Genomic DNA, 23,628 nt, shown 5'->3' on the forward strand with positions numbered 1-23,628 from the left:
GAGAAGTCAAAGTAGAAAGATGGAGGTGGGAAGCTTTAGCCTTTAGCCACACAAACACACGGTGATTCCTTGTTTAAAATTCCCGGAGGTGAAGCTTTACTATGGATCAGAACGGTCACGCGAACATGGATCCCGACCACTTGTCAACCGGCAGGTTTCGGTGAGAAAATTGTGGTAAAAAGTCGCCTCTTACCGGAGATCAGCTGAGCTTGCGCCGTCCATGCAGCTGCCGTCGACTTCCCTCAGAGACAGGCATCAAGACACCCGTGGACACACCCCTCCGACTATCAGGTACTATTTAATCTCACTAAAACACTAGCAACACAATAGAAAGATAAGGGATTTTGCTGAATTATCCTAGTAAATGTGTCTAAAAACATCTGAATCTGTCCCAATGCAATCGCCTTTTTTTTTTTTTTCCTAGTCCTTCGCTATCAATATCATCATCCACGAATCTTTCATCCTCGGTCAAATTAATGGGGAAATTGTCGTTTTCTCGGTCTGAATAGCTTTTGCTGCTGGAGGCTCCCATTATAAACAATGTGAGGACGTGAGGAGCCCTCACACTTGTGACGTCATCGTCTGCTACTTCCGGTAAAGACAAGGCTTTTATATTAGCGACCAAAAGTTGCGAACTTTATCGTCGATGTTCTCTACTAAATCCTTTCAGCAAAAATATGGCAATATCGCGAAATGATCAAGTATGACACATAGAATGGAGCTGCTATCCCCGTTTAAGAACATCTCATTTCAATAGGCCTTTAGCATATAATCTTATAATAAACAATGTGTTTCCTATTGCTGTAAAAGAACAATTTTGGCATTAAATAAGATAATAAACATACTAGACAACTTCTCTTTTAGTATAGAACGGGTTAGTCCTAATTTGCCTGCAAGCAATAACATATTGTGTCATTTTGCATTCTATTACTTCGTCAAAATTATGAGGTACAAGCGGTAGAAATGGATGGAGGGATGGATCTGGTTACTTTCTGTTTTAACATGTTTTACACTTTTGTTGAAATATAACAAGCACTTTTCTTCTGTTTGGATATATTACATTAGTTTTAGGTGATACCACACATTTTGTTATCAATCCAATGCCAAGTAGTTACAGGGTCATACATTAGTATTATTAATTTAACGTCCTGTGTCGAGAGACATATTTTCTGAGTTTATAAACAATATTAAAAAACAAGATTTTGGGATATTGACAATATCAATGTAATCATTGCAGTATTGACTATACAGTGGGGCAAAAAAGTATCTAGTCAGCCACCGATTGTGCAAGTTCTCCCTCTTAAAATGATGACAGAGGTCTGTAATTTTCATCATAGGTACACTTCAACTGTGAGAGACGGAATGTGAAAAAAAATCCAGGAATTCACATTGTAGGAATTTTAAAAGGATTTATTTGTAAATTATGGTGGAAAATAAGTATTTGGTTAACCCGTCTGGCACTGCAGGATTTGATTCCCTGTCGGCGTAGTGTTTTACTGATGGTAACCTTTGTTACTTTGGTCCCAGCTCTCTGCAGGTCATTCACCAGGTCCCCCTGTGTGGTTCTGGGATTTTTGCTCACATTCTGTCTCTCACAGTTGAAGTGTACTTATGATGAAAATGACAGACCTCTGTCATCATTTTAAGTGGGAGAACTTGCACAATCGCTGGCTGACTAAATACTTTTTTGCCCCACTGTATGTGGCTCTTGTACTTGGTATTGTTACAGGCGATGTCTGTGTAGATCCCCCAATGGCATTTGTTTACATTCAGGAGTGTCGGCTTGCTGTTAGCGGTTAGCTATTGTATGCTCCTACGTTTGTTTTTGTTTTTTGGTTTTTTTTTTTTCACCCCGCCATTGTTTACCTATATCTCAGCTTTTTTTGTAAGGGGCGCTGGAAGTTGGCAGACCCGTTAGCGATCCTGTTCTGTCTCCCTGTAATGTTTGTCTGATCTTGAATAGGATTGTGCTGAACATTTTAATTTCCCCTTGGGGGTTAATAAAGTATTTCTGATTCTGATTCCGAAGCATGTTTAGCTGTTCCTCGTCCTGCAGGGGTGATACTTGTAAGAACCATACTTTATTTGTCGCCATGGAGGCAAGGATTACTGATTTAGAAGTTGCTAAAAGAGTGTCAACTGCGAATGGATGTTAGCCGTTAGCTAGTTATGTTTTAAAGCACCATGTACAGAACTGTGCCTTAACTATTATTACAAACATTGTTTCCATTTGAGTTGGGAAATTGTGTTAGATGTAAATATAAACAGAATACAATGATTTGCAAATCATTTTCAACCCATATTCAGTTGAATATGCTACAAAGACAACATATTTGATGTTCAAACTGAAAGTGGCAATAAATACTAATAAAGTTGAGGAATGCTCATCAAACACTTATTTGGAACATCCCACAGGTGTGCAGGCTAATTGGGAACAGGTGGGTGCCATGATTGGGTATAAAAGCAGCTTCCATGAAATCCTAAGTAATTCACAAACAAGGATGGGGTGAGGGTCACCAATTTGTAAGCAAATTGTCAAACAGTTTTAGAACAACATTTCTCAACGAGCTATTTCAAGGAATTTAAGGATTTTACCATCCACGGCCCATAAAATCATCAAAAAGTTCAGAGAATCTGGAGATATCACTGCACGTAAGCGATGATATTAAGGACCTTTGATCCCTCAGGCGGTACTGCATCAAAAACCGACATCAGTGTGTAAATGATATCACCACATGGGCTCAGGAACACTTCATAAAACCACTGTCAGTAACTACAGTTGGTTGCTACATCTGTAAGTGCAAGTTAAAACTCTACTATGCAAAGCAAAACCTATTTATCAACAATACCCAGAAACACCGCCGCCTACGTTGGGCCCGAGATCATCTAAGATGGACTGATGCAAAGTGGAAATGTGTTCTGTGGTCTGACGAGTCCACATTTCAATTTATATTTGGAAACTGTGGACGTGGTGTCCTCTGGCACAAAGAGGAAAATAACCATCCAGATTGTTCTAGCTGCAAAGTGTAAAAGCCAGCATGTGTGATGGTATGGGGGTGTATTAGTGCCCAAGACATGGGTAACTTACACATCTGTGATGGCACCATTAATGCTGAAAGGTCCACACAGGTTTTGGAGCAACATATGTTGTCATCCAAGCAACGTTATCATGGACGCCCCTGCTTATTTCAGCAAGACGATGCCAAGCCACGTGTTACAACAGCGTGGCTTTGTAGTAAAAGAGTGCGGGTACTTTCCAGGCCCGCCTGCAGTCTAGACATGTCTCCCATCGAAAATGTGTGGCGCATTATGAAGCGTAAAATACGACAACAAGACCCCGGACTGTTGAAGGACTGAAGCTCTACATAAAACAAGAATGAGTAAAAATTCCACTTTCAAAGCTTCAACAATTAGCTTCCTCAGTTCCTAAACGTTTTTTGAGTTTTGTTAAAAGAAAAGGTGATGTAACACAGTGGTGAACATGCCCTTTCCCAACTACTTTGGCACGTGTTGCAGCCACGAAATTCTAAGTGAATTATTATTTGCAAAAGAAAAACAAAGTTTATGAGTTTGAACATCAAATATCTTGTCTTTGTAGTGCATTCAACTGAATATGGGTTGAAAAGGATTTGCAAATCATTGTATTCTGTTTATATTTACATCTAACACAATTTCCCAACTCATATGGAAACGGGGTTTGTATTTTTTAAGCTATTCTACCTCTTCTGTCCGCTTGTAAGTGTTCTGCGTGTGTGCTTTGACTAACATGCACTTTTGTCCTTCGTCATGTTCTTTAAAAAAAAGTGTATTTTTCAAAGGCAGTATAGTACCTATTTTGATTCATTAGTACCGCATGTAGACGTTCTCTGTCTCCGGTTCGTTCTGTGACCACAGGGAAGCACCACACCCTTGCTTAGCAGTTTACAATATGTTTAATGAAGTCAACGTGCAAAGTCTTTTTGGCTTTTCAGCCTTATTTTGGCAGCCTCGCCTCTCGATCTCCAGCTCCCTCCCCTCTCATGGTGTCCGACGCTGCTGATAAAGGGAACAGGTGATTAGATAACTCGTTCCAGCTGAGATATCCACTCACCTGTCTGCTGCTTCATGGCCGGCCCCTGCACACACCCCGCCCGCAGGGAACGCGTGGACCACGCCCCTCTCCACACCGCAGTACTTTATTAGTTCCAGTATACCGCACAACCCAAATCACGTTTCGATTTGAAAAAAGACAGGAAAATTCAGTTTATTTTAAGAGCGTTACAACAAGATTCTTTTAACTGGCCCTTACATGTGATCTCATTTCATCCTGTGCTCGCCGCCAGGTTGTCCTCGGACTCTCTTCTGCTCTGGTGGGCTTAACAAGACATAATGACAAGGTTAATTGACCAACAGGGTCCTGCCATATTGGATTAGTGCAGTCTGTTGCAAGTTGCACAAATACACACTGCACACTTTATAAAAACATCTATCATTCTTCTTTGCTAAACCTAAAGAAGATGAAATCGTGAAGCGGTGCATCATTGAAGTCATGCTCTGCAGACACCATGACTGCAAAAGATGCTTAATTACTTGGCCCTAACGTGTGTTTAAAGGCCCTAAAATGTCAGACTAGGTTTAAGCCGATTCCTGATAAGATCTTGTTTTTAAGAATACCAAAATAGGCTAGGGTGAGACTTGAGTGCAAAAGCAACGAAAATAAATTGGAATGTGCTCATCAATCGATATTGGCTCATGGAAAAATATGTGATGGCCATTGTGGATTATGCCTTTTAATGCCGATCACAAACGCCAATGTCCTCTGGCTGACACTATTTATGTTCAGTAACCCCTGCTGACAACCTAACTGCTAATTATGTGTCTGCATACACAGTGTGGAGCTGCTCACCGAAGCTAATAATAATCACCTCTATTTCGGCAAATAAACTGCATTACTTAGTTTTTAAGTGTCATTATTAGTTTTCATTATCACTGGAGGATGAGGTTAAAGGCCTAGTAAAAGCCACTACTAGCCACCACGCAGTCTGATAGTTTATATATCAATGATGAAATATTAACATTGCAACACATGCCAATACGGCCGCTTTAGTTTACTAAATTACAATTTTAAATTTCCCGCGGAGTTTCTCGTTGAAAACGTCGTGGAATGATGACACGTGCGTTTGACGTCTCGGGTTGTAGCGGACATTATTTTCCAGCCCGATCCAAGATATAAGTAGTCTGCTTTCATCGCATAATTACACAGTATTCTGGACATCTGTGTTGCTGAATCTTCTGCAATTTGTTCAATTAATAATGGAGAAGTCAAAGTAGAAAGATGGAGGCGGGAAGCTTTAGCCTTTAGCCACACAAACACACTGTGATTCCTTGTTTAAAATTCCCGGAGGTGAAGCTTTACTATGGATCAGAGCGGTCAAGCGAACATGGTTCCCGACCACTTGTCAACCGGCAGGTTTCGGTGAGAAAATTGTGGTAAAAAGTCGCCTCTTACCGGAGATCAGCGGAGCTTGCGCTGTCCATGCAGCTGCCGTGACTAATTCCCTCAGAGACTGGCGTCAACACACCCGTGGACACACCCCTCCGACTATCAGGTACTATTTAATCTCACTAAAACACGAGCAACACAATAGAACGATAAGGGATTTCCCAGAATTATCCTAGTAAATGTGTCTAAAAACATCTGAATCTGTCCCAATGCAATCGCCTTTTTTTTATTTTTTTCCCATTCCTTCGCTATCAATATCCTCAAACACAAATCTTTCATCCTCGGTCAAATGAATGGGGAAATTGTCGTTTTCTCGGTCCAAATAGCTCTTGCTGCTGGAGGCTCCCATTATAAATAACGTGAGGACGTGAGGAGCCCTCACACTTGTGACGTCATCGTCTGCGACTTCCGGTAAAGGCAAGAATTTTTTATTAGTGACCAAAAGTTGAGAACTTTATCGTCGATGTTCTCTACTAAATCCTTTCAGCAAAAATATGGCAATATCGCGAAAATGGACCTACTATCCCCGTTTAAATAAGACAATCTCATTTCAGTAGGCCTTTAAACATGTTACACACTGAGAGCAGGCCAGGAGCAGACCCTAAACTAACTTGAAAGAACAGAAGAAATAAGTTTAAGAAGTGTCGATGAATCCACCTTCCAGCAGAAAGTAAGTGGATATTAACAGGAAATTAACAAGTAGATTAATAAGAGTCTAGAGAGAGGACAATATACTGTTTCAACAATTGTTGGTGAGTCAGCATTGTCAGTACATGATACTTGAGAAGGGAAATTAATCCATAAATGGGTGGTGTTGATACCAAAAGTAGTATCAGCATATGACTGACACTAGAGTGATTAGATCAATATATTTTACAAACATTTTTTTTGTTGGTTTTGTTTATGTTTATGCATTCACATAACAATTCCTTAGACTTTGAGGGCAAAAACCAAAGGATTTAAATTAGTAGTACAGTAAATTATAGTTTTTGCTTTTGTTTAGTTGTTGTGTACTGTGCCTTTGATTTAGTTTTTCTTTTTTGGCCTCTGGTTAGAGTGTCCGCCCTGAGATCGGTAGGTTGTGATTTCAAACCCCGGCCGAGTCATACCAAAGACTATAAAAATGGGACCCATTGCCTCCCTGCTTGGCACTCAGCATCAAGGGTCGGAATTGATTCCCGGGCGCGGCACCGCTTCTGCCCACTGCTCCCCTCACCTCCCAGGGGGTGAACAGGGGGATGGGTCAAATGCAGGGGACACATTTCACCACACTTAGTGTGTGTGTGTGTGTGTGTGTGTGTGTGTGTGTGTGTGTGTGTGTGTGTGACAATCATTGGTACTTTAAAGGCCTACTGAAAGCCACTACTACCGACCACGCAGTCTGATAGTTTATATATCAATGATGAAATATTAACATTGCAACACATGCCAATACGGCCGCTTTAGTTTACTAAATTGCAGTTTTACATTTCGCCCGAAGTATCCTGTTGAAAACGACGCGGTATGATGACGCGTGCGCGGGACGTCACGGATTGTAGCGGACATTTTGTTCCAGCCCCGATCCCAGCTAGAAGTCGTCTGCTTTAATCACATAATTACACAGTATTCAGGATATCTGTGTTGCTGAATCTTTTGCAATTTGTTCAATTAATAATGGAGACGTCAAAGAAGAAAGATGCAGGTGGGAAGCGGTGTATTGCGGCCGTCTTTAGCAACACAAACACAGCCGGTGTTTCCTTGTTTACATTCCCGAAAGATGACGGTGAAGCTTTACTATGGACCAGAGCGGTCAAGCGAACATGGTTCAAGCGAACATGGAACATACCATGAATTCATTAACGTGGACCCCGACTTAAACAAGTTGAAAAACTTATTGGGGTGTTACCATTTAGTGGTCAATTGTACGGAATATGTACTGTACTGTGCAATCTACTAATAAAAGTATCAATCAATCAATTCCCTACCACATGTCCACCGGCAGGTTTCGGTGAGAAAACGGTGGTAATAAGTCGTCTCTTACCGTAGACATGAGCGGAGAGCTTGCGTCGTTCCTCGTGCACCTGTCAAAGAGGCAGCTGCGGACTCTCTTGCCTCCTCTGACCGGCCGCCCCCGAACGTGGGATGCTTCCACCGTGGAGGAGGGGGAAAAAAATCTCAGCCCAGCCCCAATGGCTGCCTTCACTTCGCCTCGTCGAGAAACGTGGCTTCCCTCAGAGACACTGGCGGTCACCACACCCGTGGCCACACTCCTCCGACTTTCACTAAAACGCTAAAACACTAGTAACACAACAAGCAGATAAGGGATTTTCCAGAATTATCCTAGTAAATTTGTCTAATAAAATCTGAATCGCTCTGCCGTCTAGTGTTTTTTTTTTCCTAGTCCTTCACTCTCACTTTCCTCGTCCACGAATCCTTCATCCTCGCTCAAATTAATGGGAAAATCGTCGCTTTCTCGGTCCGAACCGCTCTCGCTGCTGGTGGCAATGATCATAAACAATGTGCGACTTTCACTAAAACGCTAAAACACTAGTAACACAATAAGCAGATAAGGGATTTTCCAGAATTATGCTAGTAAATTTGTCTAATAACATCTGAATCGCTCTGCCGTCTAGGGTTTTTTTTTTTTCTTAGTCCTTCACTCTCACTTTCCTCGTCCATGAATCCTTCATCCTCGCTCAAATTAATGGGAAAATCGTCGCTTTCTCGGTCCGAACCGCTCTCGCTGCTGGTGGCAATGATCATAAACAATGTGCGACTTTCACTAAAACGCTAAAACACTAGTAACACAATAAGCAGATAAGGGATTTTCCAGAATTATCCTAGTAAATTTGTCTAATAACATCTGAATCGCTCTGCCGTCTAGTGTCTTTTTTTTTTCTTAGTCCTTCACTCTCACTTTCCTCATCCACGAATCCTTCATCCTCGCTCAAATTAATGGGAAAATCGTCGCTGCTGGTGGCCATGATTATAAGCAATGTGTGGATGTGAGGAGCTCCACAACCCGTGACGTCACACGCACATCGTCTGCTACTTCCGGTACAGGCAAGGATTTTTATTAGCGACCAAAAGTTACGAAATTTATCGTGGATGTTCTCTACTAAATCCTTTCAGCAAAAATATGGCAATATCGCGAAATGATCAAGTATGACACATAGAATGGACCTGCTATCCCCGTTTAAATAAGAACATCTCATTTCAGTAGGCCTTTAATATTGTGAGAGTCCAGTCCATAGTGGGGCCAGCAGGGGATGGATCTCCTTGCACGTAGACACGTGGGGCGCAGAGACGTTATTGAGTTTTTGCCTCTCTGAAAGCGGCAATCCACGATATTAGTGGACAAAGTTTAACTCATTTGAGTCTTTGCAGACATGTTGGCTGGTTGGGGACATTTTGATGCTGTGTCTTGTTACAGTGCACCTTTTTAGCGCGGTTCCTTTTTGCATGAGGTGTCACAATGGCGGTACAAGAGATAAGCAGCGTCGGTTGAAGGGCTTAACACATCCCGCCTCTTTCACTCTCCCGCGCAATTCGTCTCTCCCTCTCTCGAGAAAAGACACTCACACAATGTAGTTAATTAGGGGATGCTTTTATTGCTTTCTGGGACTCGGCTGCCTTTAATTAAGGAACACAGAAGTGCTTTTCACTGGGCGACGCGTGCTCAATGAAATAGATAAGAGCTGGATTTCCACCCTGACCACCTAAATGACAAGCCATCACACATTCTGGGAGTAGAATTAGCAAGGCAATTTTGCATTTACATTGCGTTTATTAATTCCGAGCCCTATTCTCCCGTTTGCACTTAAGCGGGGTTTTTTTACGCTCTTTGAGTTAAACATGGCTCTCTTATTTATACTCTTTTGGTGCTATGCCCACCGCATAAAGAAAGGTAACACTCAGAATGTGAAAATGCCATTTCCATTCATGGTGTTGTACAGTATTACTGCTACTGGATGAGATTATAGTAATCTGTGAATTAAACTTTTTTTTTTTTTTTTTTTTTTTGCTTATTTAGTGTAGAAATCATAGGGAGTAAAATGCAACTGCACTTTTTTTTTTTAACTTTAGCCTATCATTTAAAATCAGTTTGTAAATCAAGAACACATATTTTGTTGTTTTTTAATGCATTTCATCCATCCATCCATCCATCCATTTTCTACCGCTTATTCCCTTGTGGGGTCGCTGGCGCCTATCTCAGCTACAATCGGGCGGAAGGCGGGGTACACCCTGGACAAGTCGCCACCTCATCGCAGATAGACAGACAACATTCACACTCACATTCACACTCTAGGGATCATTTAATGCATTTCAATTCGTAGTATACGGCAAGTACAAGGTGGCTAACAATGCAGCTAATAGGAGTCATCTATTGTTCCTACAAAGCCCTCTAAAAAAAAATTAAAAAAATGCCAACATTACTCCATTTCCATGTTGTGATCTGAATATTATTTAAGTATCAGCATTATTGTTGTAACTAGCGCTAAAGCAGAGGAACTACTTTTAGAGGCACCATGATCACTGAGAGGTAATTATCTTAAGCAGCAATATTAAAATAGAATAGAATGGACTTTATTGTCATTATATTTGCATATAACGAGATTAAAGACTTCGATTTAAGGTGCGGTGGCAGGAACAAATATGGGGTAAAATAAATGAAACAAGAGGTAAAAAAGGAAAAAACTAACAATTGAAATAGACTACTATCCAATAAAAATAATAAGCAATCCTGTTCAATATACAAAACACTATAGAAATACAAACTACTGTACAATATACAGAACAAGACAAGAGTACCGAAGTTGTCAGAGTTAGTTGGTGACGAACCCCAAGATGCAGAGATGAAGGCAGGCATGGAGTGAGAAAACATGATTTAATAAAAATACTAAAACAAGAACAGACCCAAAGGGGGTACAACAAAAGGCGCACACGAGGCGGATAACAAACAAAGAGAGCTAGCATGGGAACTAGAAAATAAACGGCGCTTAGCATGGAAACTAGTAAAAACGAAAAGGCCTAGCGTGGAAGCTAGCAGGTATCGAGCAGGAGACAGAAGTCGTACATGTAATATGAAAACAAACTTGAAAACAGGGGACAAAAGGCAGTAAGCGAAAAACCGCAATCAAATATAGCTTACCGCAACGACAGGTAGCAACGACAAGAGCGACAATACAGAAGTGACATTGACACGACAGGTAGCAGCGACAATAATCCAGCACTGATTTGAGGAACAAAGCAGGTAAAAAAGGAAAATGGGCTGATTGACACCAGGTGTGGCCAGGTGCCAATCACCCGCAGCTTAGGGGAAAACAGCCCTAAGGGAAAAAAACAGGAAACAGACAAAATAAGAGCGCTGACAGGAACTAAAAACAGGAAATACTAAACACACACAGAGGAAACACTAAAACACAAACAAACTGTCAGTGGCAAGCCTGACAGAAGTAATAAATAACAATCAGTGTCAGACGTATTGCACTCGAAAGGTAGTATTGCACAGTAAAGTATTAGGGCAGGATATTGTCTAGGGGTGAATTATTATTATTATAAGTTAGAGTTCAACACGGTGACAGCTTTGGGAAAGAAGCTGTCTCTGAGCCTGTTTGTTCTGGCTCTGATGCACCTGTAGCGCCTGCCTGATGGGAGCAAGTCGAACAGGTGGAAGCCAGGGTGTGTGCTGTCCTTGGTAATGTTTTTTGCTCTGTTGAGGCAACGGGAGTTGTGTAAGTCCTTCAGGGAGGGCAGGGGACAGCCAATGATTTTTTGTGCAGACTTTATGACCCTCTGAATCGCCTGTTGGTCTGCTTCAGTGCAGCTGGCGTACCACACTGTTATGCATACTGAGTCAGTGTGAAGTGAATTATATTTATATAGCGCTTTTCTCTAGTGACTCAAAGCGCTTTACATAGTGGAACCCAATATCTAAGTAACATTTAAACCAGTGTGGGTGGCACTGGGAGCAGGTGGGTAAAGTGTCTTGCCCAAGGACACAACGGCAGTGACTAGGATGGCGGAAGTGGGGATCGAACCTGGAACCCTCAAGTTGCAGGCACGGCCTCTCTACCAACCGAGCTATACCGCCCCAGTGAGCTGCTGCATCGCCTCTGATGTGGTAAAAGTTCATTTGAGATTATAAATCATGCCTCTCACCTGTAAAGTAAAAGGTTGTGGCTATAATCCGAGAAGTTGGTCAACAATGACATTCAACTTAGACCTGGAGATCGTGAGAAGGACACGAAAATACTTCTTTTTTTTTTTACCTGCATGTGGATTATAAATAATTCTTAATTTATTCGGGAAGAGTTGAACATCCCATCAGTCGGCATCCCAGTGAGAGCAGACATTGTGCAGTATGTGTTTGTTTTATTATTTTTGCAATTTGTATTTCTTGTTTATTATGTAACAATACTGGAACTTGCTGGATCTGATTTTATTCAACTTCCAAAACTTGTAGCTCATTCTCGTTAGATTCAGGCTCATTTTGCGAATCATCTTTCCACACAACTCACACCAAGGGCTCACCAAAATGATAATGTGTCATCGATGAGGCAAGAGTTGAAGATGAAGTCTATCAAAGTTTTTTTGTCGAAAGTTGGTCAGTTTGATTGCTGCGGTGAAGATGGCGCCAAGATTAGCTGTCGTGTTGTGGTTAGCATTGTTCACCCATGTGCTCCGTTCCATTTATTTCAGAAGTTGTAGCTGGGAATGACGACTCAGCGCCAATAAACCTTAAAGTCACTGCCTTTGCATGCCAGCCCAATCACATATCTACGGCTTTTCACACACAGAAGTGAATGCAACGCAAACTTGTTCAACAACCACCATACAGGTCTCACTGAGGGTGGCCGTATAAACAACTTTAACACTGTTACAAATATGCGCCACACTGTAAACCCACACCAAACAAGAATGACAAACACATTTCGGGAGAACATCCGCAGTGTAACACAACAGAAGAAATACCCAGAACCCCTTGCAGCACTAACTCTTCCGGGACGATACAATATACACCCCCCGCCAACCCACCCCTCCGCTCCCACCACCACCACCACCTCGACCTCCTCATGCTCTCTCAGGAAGAGCATGTCCCAAATTCCAAGCTGCTGTTTTGAGGCATGTTAGAAAAAAATAATGCACTTCAACAATAAATTTGGCTGTGCCATGTTGGCATTTTGTTCCATAACTTGAGTTGATTAATTTGGGAAAACTTTGTTACAATGTTTAATGCATCCAGCGGGGCATCACAACAAAATTAGGCATAATAATGTGTTAATTCCACCACTGTATATATCGGTATCGGTTGATATCGGAATCTGTAATGTGGAGTTGGACAATATAGGAATATCGGATATCGGCAAAAAAGCCATTACCAGACATCTTCTCTTGAGACTGTTGCAGTTACGATGTTAAAAATCAATGTTTTTGCGCTTGCCTTGTCTATAACACGGTGGATGAAGAGGAAACACGAACAAAAACATAATAGCGATGTACAACATACAGTGGGGCAAACAAGTATTTAGTCAGCCAGCGATTGTGCAAGTTCTCCCACTTCAAATGATGACAGAGGTCTGTCATTTTCATCATAGGTACACTTCAACTGTGAGAGACAGAATGTGAAAAAAAATCCAGGAATTCACATTGTAGGAATTTTAATATATTATTTTTGAATTATGGTGGAAAATAAGTATTTGGTTACTTCAAACAAGGAAGATCTCTGGCTCTCACAGACCTGTAACTTCTTTAAGAAGCTCTTCTGTCCTCCACTCGTTACCTGTATTATTGGCACTTGTTTGAACTCATTATCTGTATAAAAGACACCTGTCCACAGCCTCAAACAGTCAGACTCCAAACTCCACTATGGCCAAGACCAAAGAGCTGTCAAAAGACACCAGGAAAATAATTGTAGACCTGCACCTGACTGGGAGGAGTGAATCTACAATAGGCAAGCAGCTTGGTGTGAAAAAATCAACTGTGGGAGCAATTATCAGAAAATGGAAGACATACAAGACCACTGATAATCTCCCTCGATCTGGGGCTCCACGCAAGATCTCACCCCGTGGGGTCAAAATGATCATGAGAACGGTGAGCAAAAATCCCAGAACCACACGAGGGGACCTGGTGAATGACCTGCAGAGAGCTGGGACCAAAGTAACCAAGGTTACCATCAGTAACACACTACGTCGACAGGGAATCAAATCCTGCAGTGCCAGACGTGTCCCCGTGCTTAAGCCAGTGCATTTACAGGCCCGTCTGAAGTTTGCCAGAGAGCATGTGGTCAGATGAAACCAAAATAGAACTTTTTGGTTTAAACTCAACTCGTCGTGTTTGGACGAAGAAGAATACTAAGTTGCATCCCAAGAACACCACACCTACTGTGAAGCATGGGGGTGGAAACATCATGCTTTGGGGCTGTTTTTCTGCTAAGGGGACAGGACGATTGATCCGTGTTAAGGAAAGAATGAATGGGGCCATGTATCCTGAGATTTTGAGCCCAAACCTCCTTCCATCAGTGAGAGCTTTGAATGGTTGACCAAATACTTATTTTCCACCATAATTTACAAATTCTTTAAAATTCCTACGATGTGAATTCCTGGATTTTTATTTCCCATTCTGTCTCTCACAGTTGAAGTGTACCTATGATGAAAATGACAGACCTCTGTCATCATCTGAAGGGGGAGAACTTGCACAATCGCTGGCTGACTAAATACTTTTTTGCCCCACTGTATATACCATATAACATGTAAATGTACATTAAACGTACAACAATACATTGTATATGATTGATTAACTTCGTCAACAATTAGAAGTGCTTGTATCATTGTTTACATCCAGAATAGCCCTTTTTGAAACAAACTCGGAGTGTTGAAAATGCCCCGATTTTCTGAGTTGGAAATCCGAATTCCGACTTCCCTGTACAAAAGGCACCGTTAAGCCTTAAACAAAAGTCCCGCTCTTTCAATATCTTCATCCATCGCCACACTTAATATTAGAATATATGACAAATACTGCACTGTAATACATATAGTACGCATTTTAAGACATAATTTAACACTTCATTTCGCCCAAAATTACGCTTTGAAAAAAGAAATCAATGCAATGTAGTGACGATTCAATATTTGAAGAGGGTTTTAAACATGTTCAAAAGCATTTGATAGCGATCAACTCTGTCTTTGTGCGGTTTCAAGGTGGTTTGCAGTAAACGAGGTGTCACAGCTCCAAGGCAAGGCCAAAGCCATTCATGCATCCCGCAGTCATTTTCGAGCGTCACCTATTGTTTTTCTTTGGAGGAGAGCACGTATTGATTTCTGTCACCCGGGCATCGATCTCTGTGGCGTGCACGAAAAGAAAAAAAAAACAAGCTCAAACTTAAAAAAAACTACTTTGAGCTGAGGACTAAGACTTTTTTATTTGTATTTTATAGTTTGTTGTATTAATAAATGCATGATTATTGGGAAGTCTATCAAGTGTGTAGGTAGCCACCTTTTCTTGGCGCCCCCACAGTTGGCGGACGACTTATGTAGGCGGCAATATGCTCCACTTATATGTATGATTTGCATTTAATAAGCCGCATTAATCACACAGCTGCGCAGGAGGAGACTTTAATCTCATTAGCCAAATTCAGCGATGACAGCCGGATGTGCGGCTGCTTAACAAACCGTTCAGCTGCTCTCACGTGGTTGATGTTATTTTTCTAGCAGTTTCTGTTCCTAAGTAGGCTGCAGAAATAAGTGGGTGGTCGCAATTGTACATTAAATATGCCTACATCTGTTCCTTCCTCTAAATTGGCCGACTGTTAGGTGGTTGATTGCTAAGTCACCGCCAACACCTGATGGCCGATCAATGAGCAAACTCCTGCTCCTTTGGCCTCCAACGTTGCTTTTTTTCCTCCCCAACGAGAGGTTTATATCCCGATGTGTCTCGCCACAGTGCCGTCATGGGCCATTGTCTCCATTGCCTTCGTGGCCATCATCCTGATGCTGGCGTGCTGCTTCTGCGTCTGCAAGAAGTGGATATTCAAGAAGAAGAACAAAAAGAAGGGCAAAGACAAAGGCAAAAACGCCATCAACATGAAGGACGTCAAAGACGAAGCCAAAACCGAGGTAACAGCCTGTTGGAACAACTTTTGTCAATTCTTTTCTAACATAAGAAAGTTCCCTTCATGCAGCATGAATTATCCAACACTTGTAGTTGAATTTGAATATGTTTCCTTTGATACATGCTAACAAATGAGCTCCCTTTTGTAAAGTGTTTCTTTTAGCAGTGGTTCACAGTTAGCTCTCAGGAGCTGCTCTTTTCATAGTTTACTTTTTCCAATCTAAACCACTTTTTTTAAAGGGGACCTATGATGATTCTAATCTACATTTAACACACTTCCTTGTGGTCTGGATATTATGTATTGACTATGCTTTGGTGTAAATTTTGCTCCTCAGTCACATTTTGAAACCATCCACGCCCTCTCCTTGTCAGGCTTGGAATAAGGAGTGGACTCAGATGCAGAGATGACGTTCTAATGAAGCTTTTATTTTGGAAAAACTCTTAAACCTCCAGAGCCAGAGTAATACGCATTTAACGAATAAACAAAACTGTCAGCGGAAAAAGTTCCGAAAAGGGATCAACCGAAAATCACTCCTATAAAGGAGGAAAATACTAACAAAAAGACGAACTATAATTAGTGTCGTATCTGCTATGAAAAATTTAACGAACGCTCCAACAGGAGGAAGAACAAAAATGGCTGTAAATATTTGTACTCTAATACAGTTGTCCCCAACCACCGATTGGTACCGGGCCGCCGTGGGAGAGTGGCCGTGCGCAACCCGAGGGACGCTGGTTCAATCCCCACCTAGTACCAACCTCGTCACGTCCGTTGTATCCTGAGCAAGACACTTCACCCTTGCTCCTGATGGGTGCTGGTTAGCGCCTTGCATGGCAGCTCCCTCCATCAGTGGGTGAATGGGTGAATGTGGAAGTAGTGTCAAAGCGCTTTGAGTACCTTGAAGGTGGAAAAGCGCTATACAAATACAACCTTTTTTTTTTATTTCTTTTTTTTAAATTAATTTTTATTTTAAAAAAAATAAAATATATTTTTGATTTTATTAAATTAACATAAAAAACACAATATACACTTACAATTAGTGCACCAACCATAAAAACCTCTCTTTTTCATGACAAAAACGTCCCTTTTTCTCTCTAATACAGTGGTCCACAACCACCGATTGGTACCGGGCCGCAGAATAATTTTTTATTCATTTTTATTAAAAGAAAATAAAAATAAAAATATTTTTTATTTTATTAAATCAACATAAAAAACACAATATACACTTACAATTAGTGCACCAACCATAAAAACCTCCCTTTTTCATGACAAAAACGTCCCTTTTTCTCTTTAATACAGTGGTCCACAACCACCGATTGGTACCGGGCCGCAGAATAATTTTTTATTCATTTTTATTAAAAGAAAATAAAAATAAAAATATTTTTTATTTTATTAAATCAACATAAAAAACACAATATACACTTACAATTAGTGCACCAACCATAAAAACCTCCCTTTTTCATGACAAAACGTCCCTTTTTCTCTCTGATACAGTGGTCCACAACCACCGATTGGTACCGGGCCGCAGAAGAATTTTTTATTCATTTTTATTTAAAAAAATAAAATAAAATAACAATTTTTTTTTTTTTTTTTTTTCATTAAATCAACATAAAAAACACAATATACACTTACAATTAGTGCACCAACCACAAAAACCTTCCTTTTTCATGACAAAAACATCCCTTTTTCATGACAAAGAAAAAAAAAAAAAAAAAAAAAAAAAAGGACCACTCCCCCCGGGCCGCGGGACAAATTATTAAGGGTTGACTGGTCTGCGGATACAAAAAGGTTGGGGACCACTGCTCTAATAAATAATAAATCACTCAAAAACTTTGAGGAAGAAAAGGTATTTAGAAAAAATCAAAACTCACCACTTTGGTTGAACAAAGGCTAGATTAACAAAGGTCACCCTAAGGAGGAGCAAAAGTGAAATTCAAAATGACAGCAAGGGATTCTTTGTTCCAAGGAAGTAGACGTGGGAAGAGGCAAGGCATGGACATGGACTTGGACGCTAACTTGGACGCTAGACTGACGCGAAAGCTGGAGACGATCTGGCACAGAACAAGGGGAGGCATGAGCTTAAATGGAACATGAGGGTAATGGGAAACAAGTGGAAGCAATCAAGGGTCAGAGATGATGTCAGACTGGTGACACAAGAGGAAGGGCCCGGGATCTGAAACAAGAGGAGTTGCTTTTCAAAATAAAACATGCAAATCATAAGACAGAAAAACCCAAGACAAGACTTCCCTATTTTGAAAATGTACACTTTTAAATATATATCTTGAAGAGGAACATCACCGCTTGTTATGTTTTTCAAATAAAGTTCAAAATAAACTTCATAAACAGTATTGGAGATGTAACAGTATGAACATTTAGTATCACAAATATCATTTTTATATTGCTATTGTTAGATATGCTTGAAACGTACTGAAAACTTTTAACCAAGTGTTAATTTTTTTGGGTGGAAGAAACATCACATGTTCTGGCTTTTTAACAGCGATATTTTTGGAAAAAGAAATAGGCTACCAGATTCTCGTATCGTTCGGGAAATCGCTGGAGACGTCTATAATGACAGGACACATGTATAAATCTCAAGAACCCAATTGCCATCTTGTTTTCCGTCTGCCATTTTTAGGCCAAAACTCCTCCAAGGGACTTTGACCAAATGAGCCGTGGTTAAAGTGACAGATACTAGACTAATAGGCGACGGTAAACTGCGAAGGAATTTTGTCTACATTGTGCCAAACTAAAATCGATGGCTCACCATTAAATGTTTAACATTTATAACTAGGGGTGTAACGGTACGTGTATTTGTATCGAACCGTTTCGGTACGGGGGTTTCGGTTCGGCACGCGGGCGTACCGAACAAGTTCGGAAGCAGAAGTCTTCACAAGCTGCTCTGCTTTCTGCCTCTGTCTCTGCCTCATTTCCCGCCCACACAACCATCTGATTGGTTACATACAAAACCAATCAGCAGTGCGTATTCAGAGCGATGTAACAGCCATTCAGCAGTGCGTATTCAGACTTCAGAACGATGTAGTCAGTGCTTTAGCGTCGAGCAGATATTCGTCTAGCAGGGGAGGAGCGGACTCTACCCTAATTATACTAAACATTTCCCAGTCACAACTATTACAAACATAACTATGAGCCCGTTGACCTTCTAGAAACTTAAACTGCAGCTCAGCTAGCTCACAGTATAGGCTTGAGATGAAGGCTAATTAGCTTTTAGCGTAATGTTAGCTCATTTTTCTGTGTGTGTGCATGTGTGTGTGCATGTGCGTGTGCGTGCATGCGTGTGTGTGTGTGTGTGTTTTAGGGGCAGCAAAGCCCTGTCTGTCTGTTATTTCATTGAACTCCATTGTGTTTAGGGATGAATAGTCTCTCCTGTTGCAATTGTACTATTTTTTCAGCTATAGTTACATGAATCATTAGTAATGTAGCAGCCTAGTTTTGAATAGCAGGGTCCCTGCTATCACATGTTGATAAAAATACAACATTTACATAATAAAAGTCAACTACAGGCTTCCCAAATGCTGTAATAAATTAAGCATGAGTTGACTTGAAACTGTTTCAATGGAAACTGTTTAATGTTGCACTTTTTATATGTAGAAAAAAGTTTTTTTCATTTTATTTAATCAAAGCAACAACTTGAGGCAGTTTAATGTGGATTAACGTGGGCAGAATTATTATAGTGTTCCCAATGTTAAAAGGATAAAGCCATTGTTTACAAATTTGGTAAATAAATAACCCAAAAAATTATATTTTGTTGATTTCTTACTGTACCGAAAATGAACCGAACCGTGACCTCTAAACCGAGGTATGTACCGAACCTAAATTTTTGTGTACCGTTACACCCCTATTTATAACTCAACTCTACAAATTCAGATCTTGTTAAAAAATTAGTTCAAATTATGATGCATGTTGACGTCCTGGATCGATCAGTACCTATTAGTAGGATTCGTGGTTGGACGGAGCCCGGTGTCAAAAACTGCTCAAAAATTTACTTTAAATGTTCTCCTTCCCAACTGATGTAAGGCTTTAAGGTCAGGAACTGATTATGACCAAACATTGACATCAATACCAATATCGCCCTCTTGTGGTGGAAAATTATAGTGGTCATATCTTCCTTAAGCATTCGCCGATTTTCCAGAATTTTTGATGAGTCGATGCATTGGGAAGGACGTGACCGCATCTGTCACGCATTCCCCCCGACTTGCGTGAACCCCAAGTTGCACGGGGGGGTGTGAGGGCCCGTTTAGCGCTGCTTGCAGCTTTAATTTGAATGTCTCTTGTATTCATGTTCGCATTTAAGCAAGCTAGCGCTATCCGGTGTGTGAGTTCATCCAAGTACTGTCAATCAATCGTGGTTTTACGATCATTTTAATTAAAAACGGTAATAGTAACTGTTCATCATTAATACCATTCATCATTCATACATGTATCGGGATTCGGCTGTCACAACATAAGTTGCACCGGCACAATCTAAAGCAGGGGTCGGGAACCTTTTTGGCTAAAAGAGCCAAGAAGCCAAATATTTTAAAATGTATTTCCGTAAGAGCCATATAATATATATATTTTTTAACACTGAACACAACTAAACGTGTGCATTTTTAAGTAAGACCAACATTTCTAGAGTACAATAGGTCTCTTATTCTTTGTAATAACATAGTTATTCTGAAGCTAACTGTGGAGGGGCGTGGCCTGTGGGCCTGCAGCGAAGCGGGGTGCTGCCAGGACCAGCTTCGAAATCAGCGACAGGTGGGTAGATGGCCCACCTGGGCCTTGTTATATAATCACCTGTCACCTGTCACTCTGTTATAAGCAGCAGCCAGGAGGAGAGACAGGGTTGGAGCTGGAGCCAGAGCGCGAGCGAGAACAAAAGATGAAAAATACAATTGCTGGAAAGCAACTGAGAGACTTATTGAAAAATAAAACAATATTGTAACCCTGAAACAGGCTCTCATGTCGGTGCTTGGTGGTCTGAAGAACCCCCAGGAGAGAAAGCCCCACACTAACCAATAATGAATAAATACCTTTTTACCATTAACGCAACTTCTTGAACATAAAAAAGCATGAGGATGTTTTATATTTTGAACGTTATTTTTAACACTGTGATTACAAGTGGAATCATTCATTACTTATCGTGTTACGCAATGTCAGCTAAGATTTATCTGAGAGCCAGATGCAGTCATCAAAAGAGCCACATCTGGCTCTAGAGCCATAGGTTCCCTACCCCTGATCCAAAGCCACATCCAAAAAATGCTGCATTTGCCAGCTTTTATTATTCTGTACTGCCGTCTGTTTTATTTCTTAACGTGTCAAGATTAGATCAAAATAATACTTTATCATAGATGTTATTGTATTTTCCTAAACCAAGAAGTAATGTCGCAACAATGCCATCTTTTTTCTCAGAGTTTAGCGGCTAATCTAACTTTTGTACGGGACAAAACAGTCCTGGGTAAAATGTTGTGCACAAATAAACAAGAAAATAATCAGGATTGTGCTGTGCAATTACATAAACATTTATTTTGTACAAGATAACGCTGTAATATTTACGTATGGTTGCGGCTAATGTATTCATGCAGCAACCCTGCTACTGTATTTTTCGGACTATAAGTCGCAGTTTTTTTCATAGTTTGGCTGGGGGTGCGACTAATGTGTGACATTATTAACACATTACCGTAAAATATCAAACAATTTTATTTAGTTCATTCACGTAAGAGACTAGACGTATAAGATTTCATGGGATTTATCAATTAGGAGTGACAGATTGTCTTTAAGAAGGGGGACCGGAGGGTGTGTTCCAACTATTGTGGGATCACACTCCTCAGCCTTCCCGGTAAGGTTTATTCAGGTGTACTGGAGAGGAGGCTACGCCGGATAGTCCAACCTCGGATTCAGGAAGAACAGTGTAGTTTTCGTCCTGGTCGTGGAACTGTGGACCAGCTCTATACTCTCGGCAGGGTTCTTGAGGGTGCATGGGAGTTTGCCCAACCAGTCTACATGTGCTTTGTGGACTTGGAGAAGGCATTGGACCGTGTCTCTCGGGAAGTCCTGTGGGGAGTGCTCAGAGAGTATGGGGTACCGGACTGTCTTATTGTGGCGGTCCGCTCCCTGTATGATCAGTGTCAGAACTTGGTCCGCATTGCTGGCAGTAAGTCGAACACATTTCCAGTGAGGGTTGGACTCCGCCAAGGCTGTCCTTTGTCACCCATTCTGTTCATAACTTTTATGGACGGAATTTCTAGGCGCAGTCAAGGCGTTGAGGGGTTCCGGTTTGGTGACCGCAGGATTAGGTCTCTGCTTTTTGCAGATGATGTGGTCCTGATGGCTTCATCTGACCGGGATCTTCAGCTCTCGCTGGATCGGTTCGCAGCCGAGTGTGAAGCGACCGGAATGAGAATCAGCACCTCCAAGTCCGAGTCCATGGTTCTCGCCCGGAAAAGGGTGGAGTGCCATCTCCGGGTTGGGGAGGAGACCCTGCCCCAAGTGGAGGAGTTCAAGTACCTAGGAGTCTTGTTCACGAGTGAGAGAAGAGTGGATGGTGAGATCGACAGGTGGATCGGTGCGGCGTCTTCAGTAATGCGGACGTTGTACCGATCCGTTGTGGTGAAGAAGGAGCTGAGCCGGAAGGCAAAGCTCTCAATTTACCGGTCGATCTACGTTCCCATCCTCACCTATGGTCATGAGCTTTGGGTCGTGACCGAAAGGATAAGATCACGGGTACAAGCGGCCCAAATGAGTTTCCTCCCCCGTGTGGCGGGTCTCTCCCTTAGAGATAGGGTGAGAAGCTCTGCCATCCGGGAGGAACTCAAAGTAAAGCCGCTGCTCCTCCACATGGAGAGGAGCCAGATGAGGTGGTTCGGGCATCTGGTCAGGATGCCACCCGAACGCCTCACTAGGGAGGTGTTTAGGGCACGTCCAATCGGTAGGGGGCCACGGGGAAGACCCAGGACACGTTGGGAAGACTATGTCTCCCGGCTGGCCTGGGAACGCCTCGGGATCCCCCGGGAAGAGCTAGACGAAGTGGCTGGGGAGAGGGAAGTCTGGGTTTCCCTGCTTAGGCTGCTGCCCCCGCGACCCGACCTCGGATAAGGGGAAGAAGATGGATGGATGGATAGCATGTTCTATATGTTATAGTTATTTGAATGACTCTTACCATAATATGTTACGTTAACACACCAGGCACCTTCTCAGTTGGTTATTTTTGCGTCATATAACGTACACTTATTCAGTCTGTTATTCAATATTCTTTATTTATTTTAAATTGCCTTTCAAATGTCTATTCTTGGTATTGGGTTTTATCAAAAAAATGTCCCCCAAAAAATGTGACTTATACTCCAGTGCGACTTATATGTGTTTTTTTTCGTCTTTATTATGCATTTTCGGCAGGTGCGACTTATACTCTGGAGCGACTTATACTCCGAAAAGTACGGTTACTTTGCTAGAGGATTTTTACGTCGCTTGAAAGATCTTTACAGTGAGAGCATGGATGTCAACATTGCACAGACGGAGACCACAGTGGAAGCTAAACCAAAAAATTCCCAAAGAGGAATCAACGCCAAAAAGAAGAACGAGGAACATCATTTTTTGTTATAAAAAATTCAGACACCGACCAAACAACATTAGACTAATCTGGAAAAAAAGCAACGCCACTGAGTTGCTGCTCGTGATCTAAACATGTACTGTATATTTTTTTTGTCACAAGAAGACACAACATGAAAAACAGTACAAACACAGTGTTAAAATACGACAAAATACTAACATTACTTGGAAACCATGAGGTGATGCAAAGAAAAGCACACGGAAAGAGCCTAACATGATTCGGTCTGGATGCAGCGACAACTCTGTAAGTCAGAAAAGAGGAAAATCATCATAGGTCTTTTTTAAATGATTTCAATTTCCTCTGAGAGAGCTCCTTATTTTAGTCTCTAGTTTCTGTGATCTTTTTGGTTTTGTCTAATGAGGACCTGCTTACTTGTTGAGGTAATGAAGTGGTGTGCACCCTGAGAAATGACGACGAGGAAACAAATTGGATTGGATAATTCCCACTTTCATCTTT

At 41.4% G+C, this 23,628-nt stretch overlaps 1 protein-coding gene across 6 annotated transcripts in view; it reads left to right on the forward strand.

Annotated features, from left to right (window-relative positions):
- Window positions 1-23,628, forward strand: part of syt1a (synaptotagmin Ia) — a 298,889-nt gene that overhangs the window by 224,530 nt on the left and 50,731 nt on the right. For all 6 annotated transcript variants that reach the window (XM_061912043.1, XM_061912044.1, XM_061912042.1 and 3 more), the window contains one exon: window positions 15,401-15,573. In XM_061912043.1, the coding sequence (XP_061768027.1) occupies window positions 15,401-15,573 (173 nt within the window). The remainder of the gene's footprint in view (window positions 1-15,400; window positions 15,574-23,628) is intronic.

Source organism: Nerophis ophidion, linkage group LG10 (genome assembly GCF_033978795.1).
Source record: "Nerophis ophidion isolate RoL-2023_Sa linkage group LG10, RoL_Noph_v1.0, whole genome shotgun sequence".
Lineage (NCBI taxonomy): Eukaryota > Metazoa > Chordata > Actinopteri > Syngnathiformes > Syngnathidae > Nerophis > Nerophis ophidion.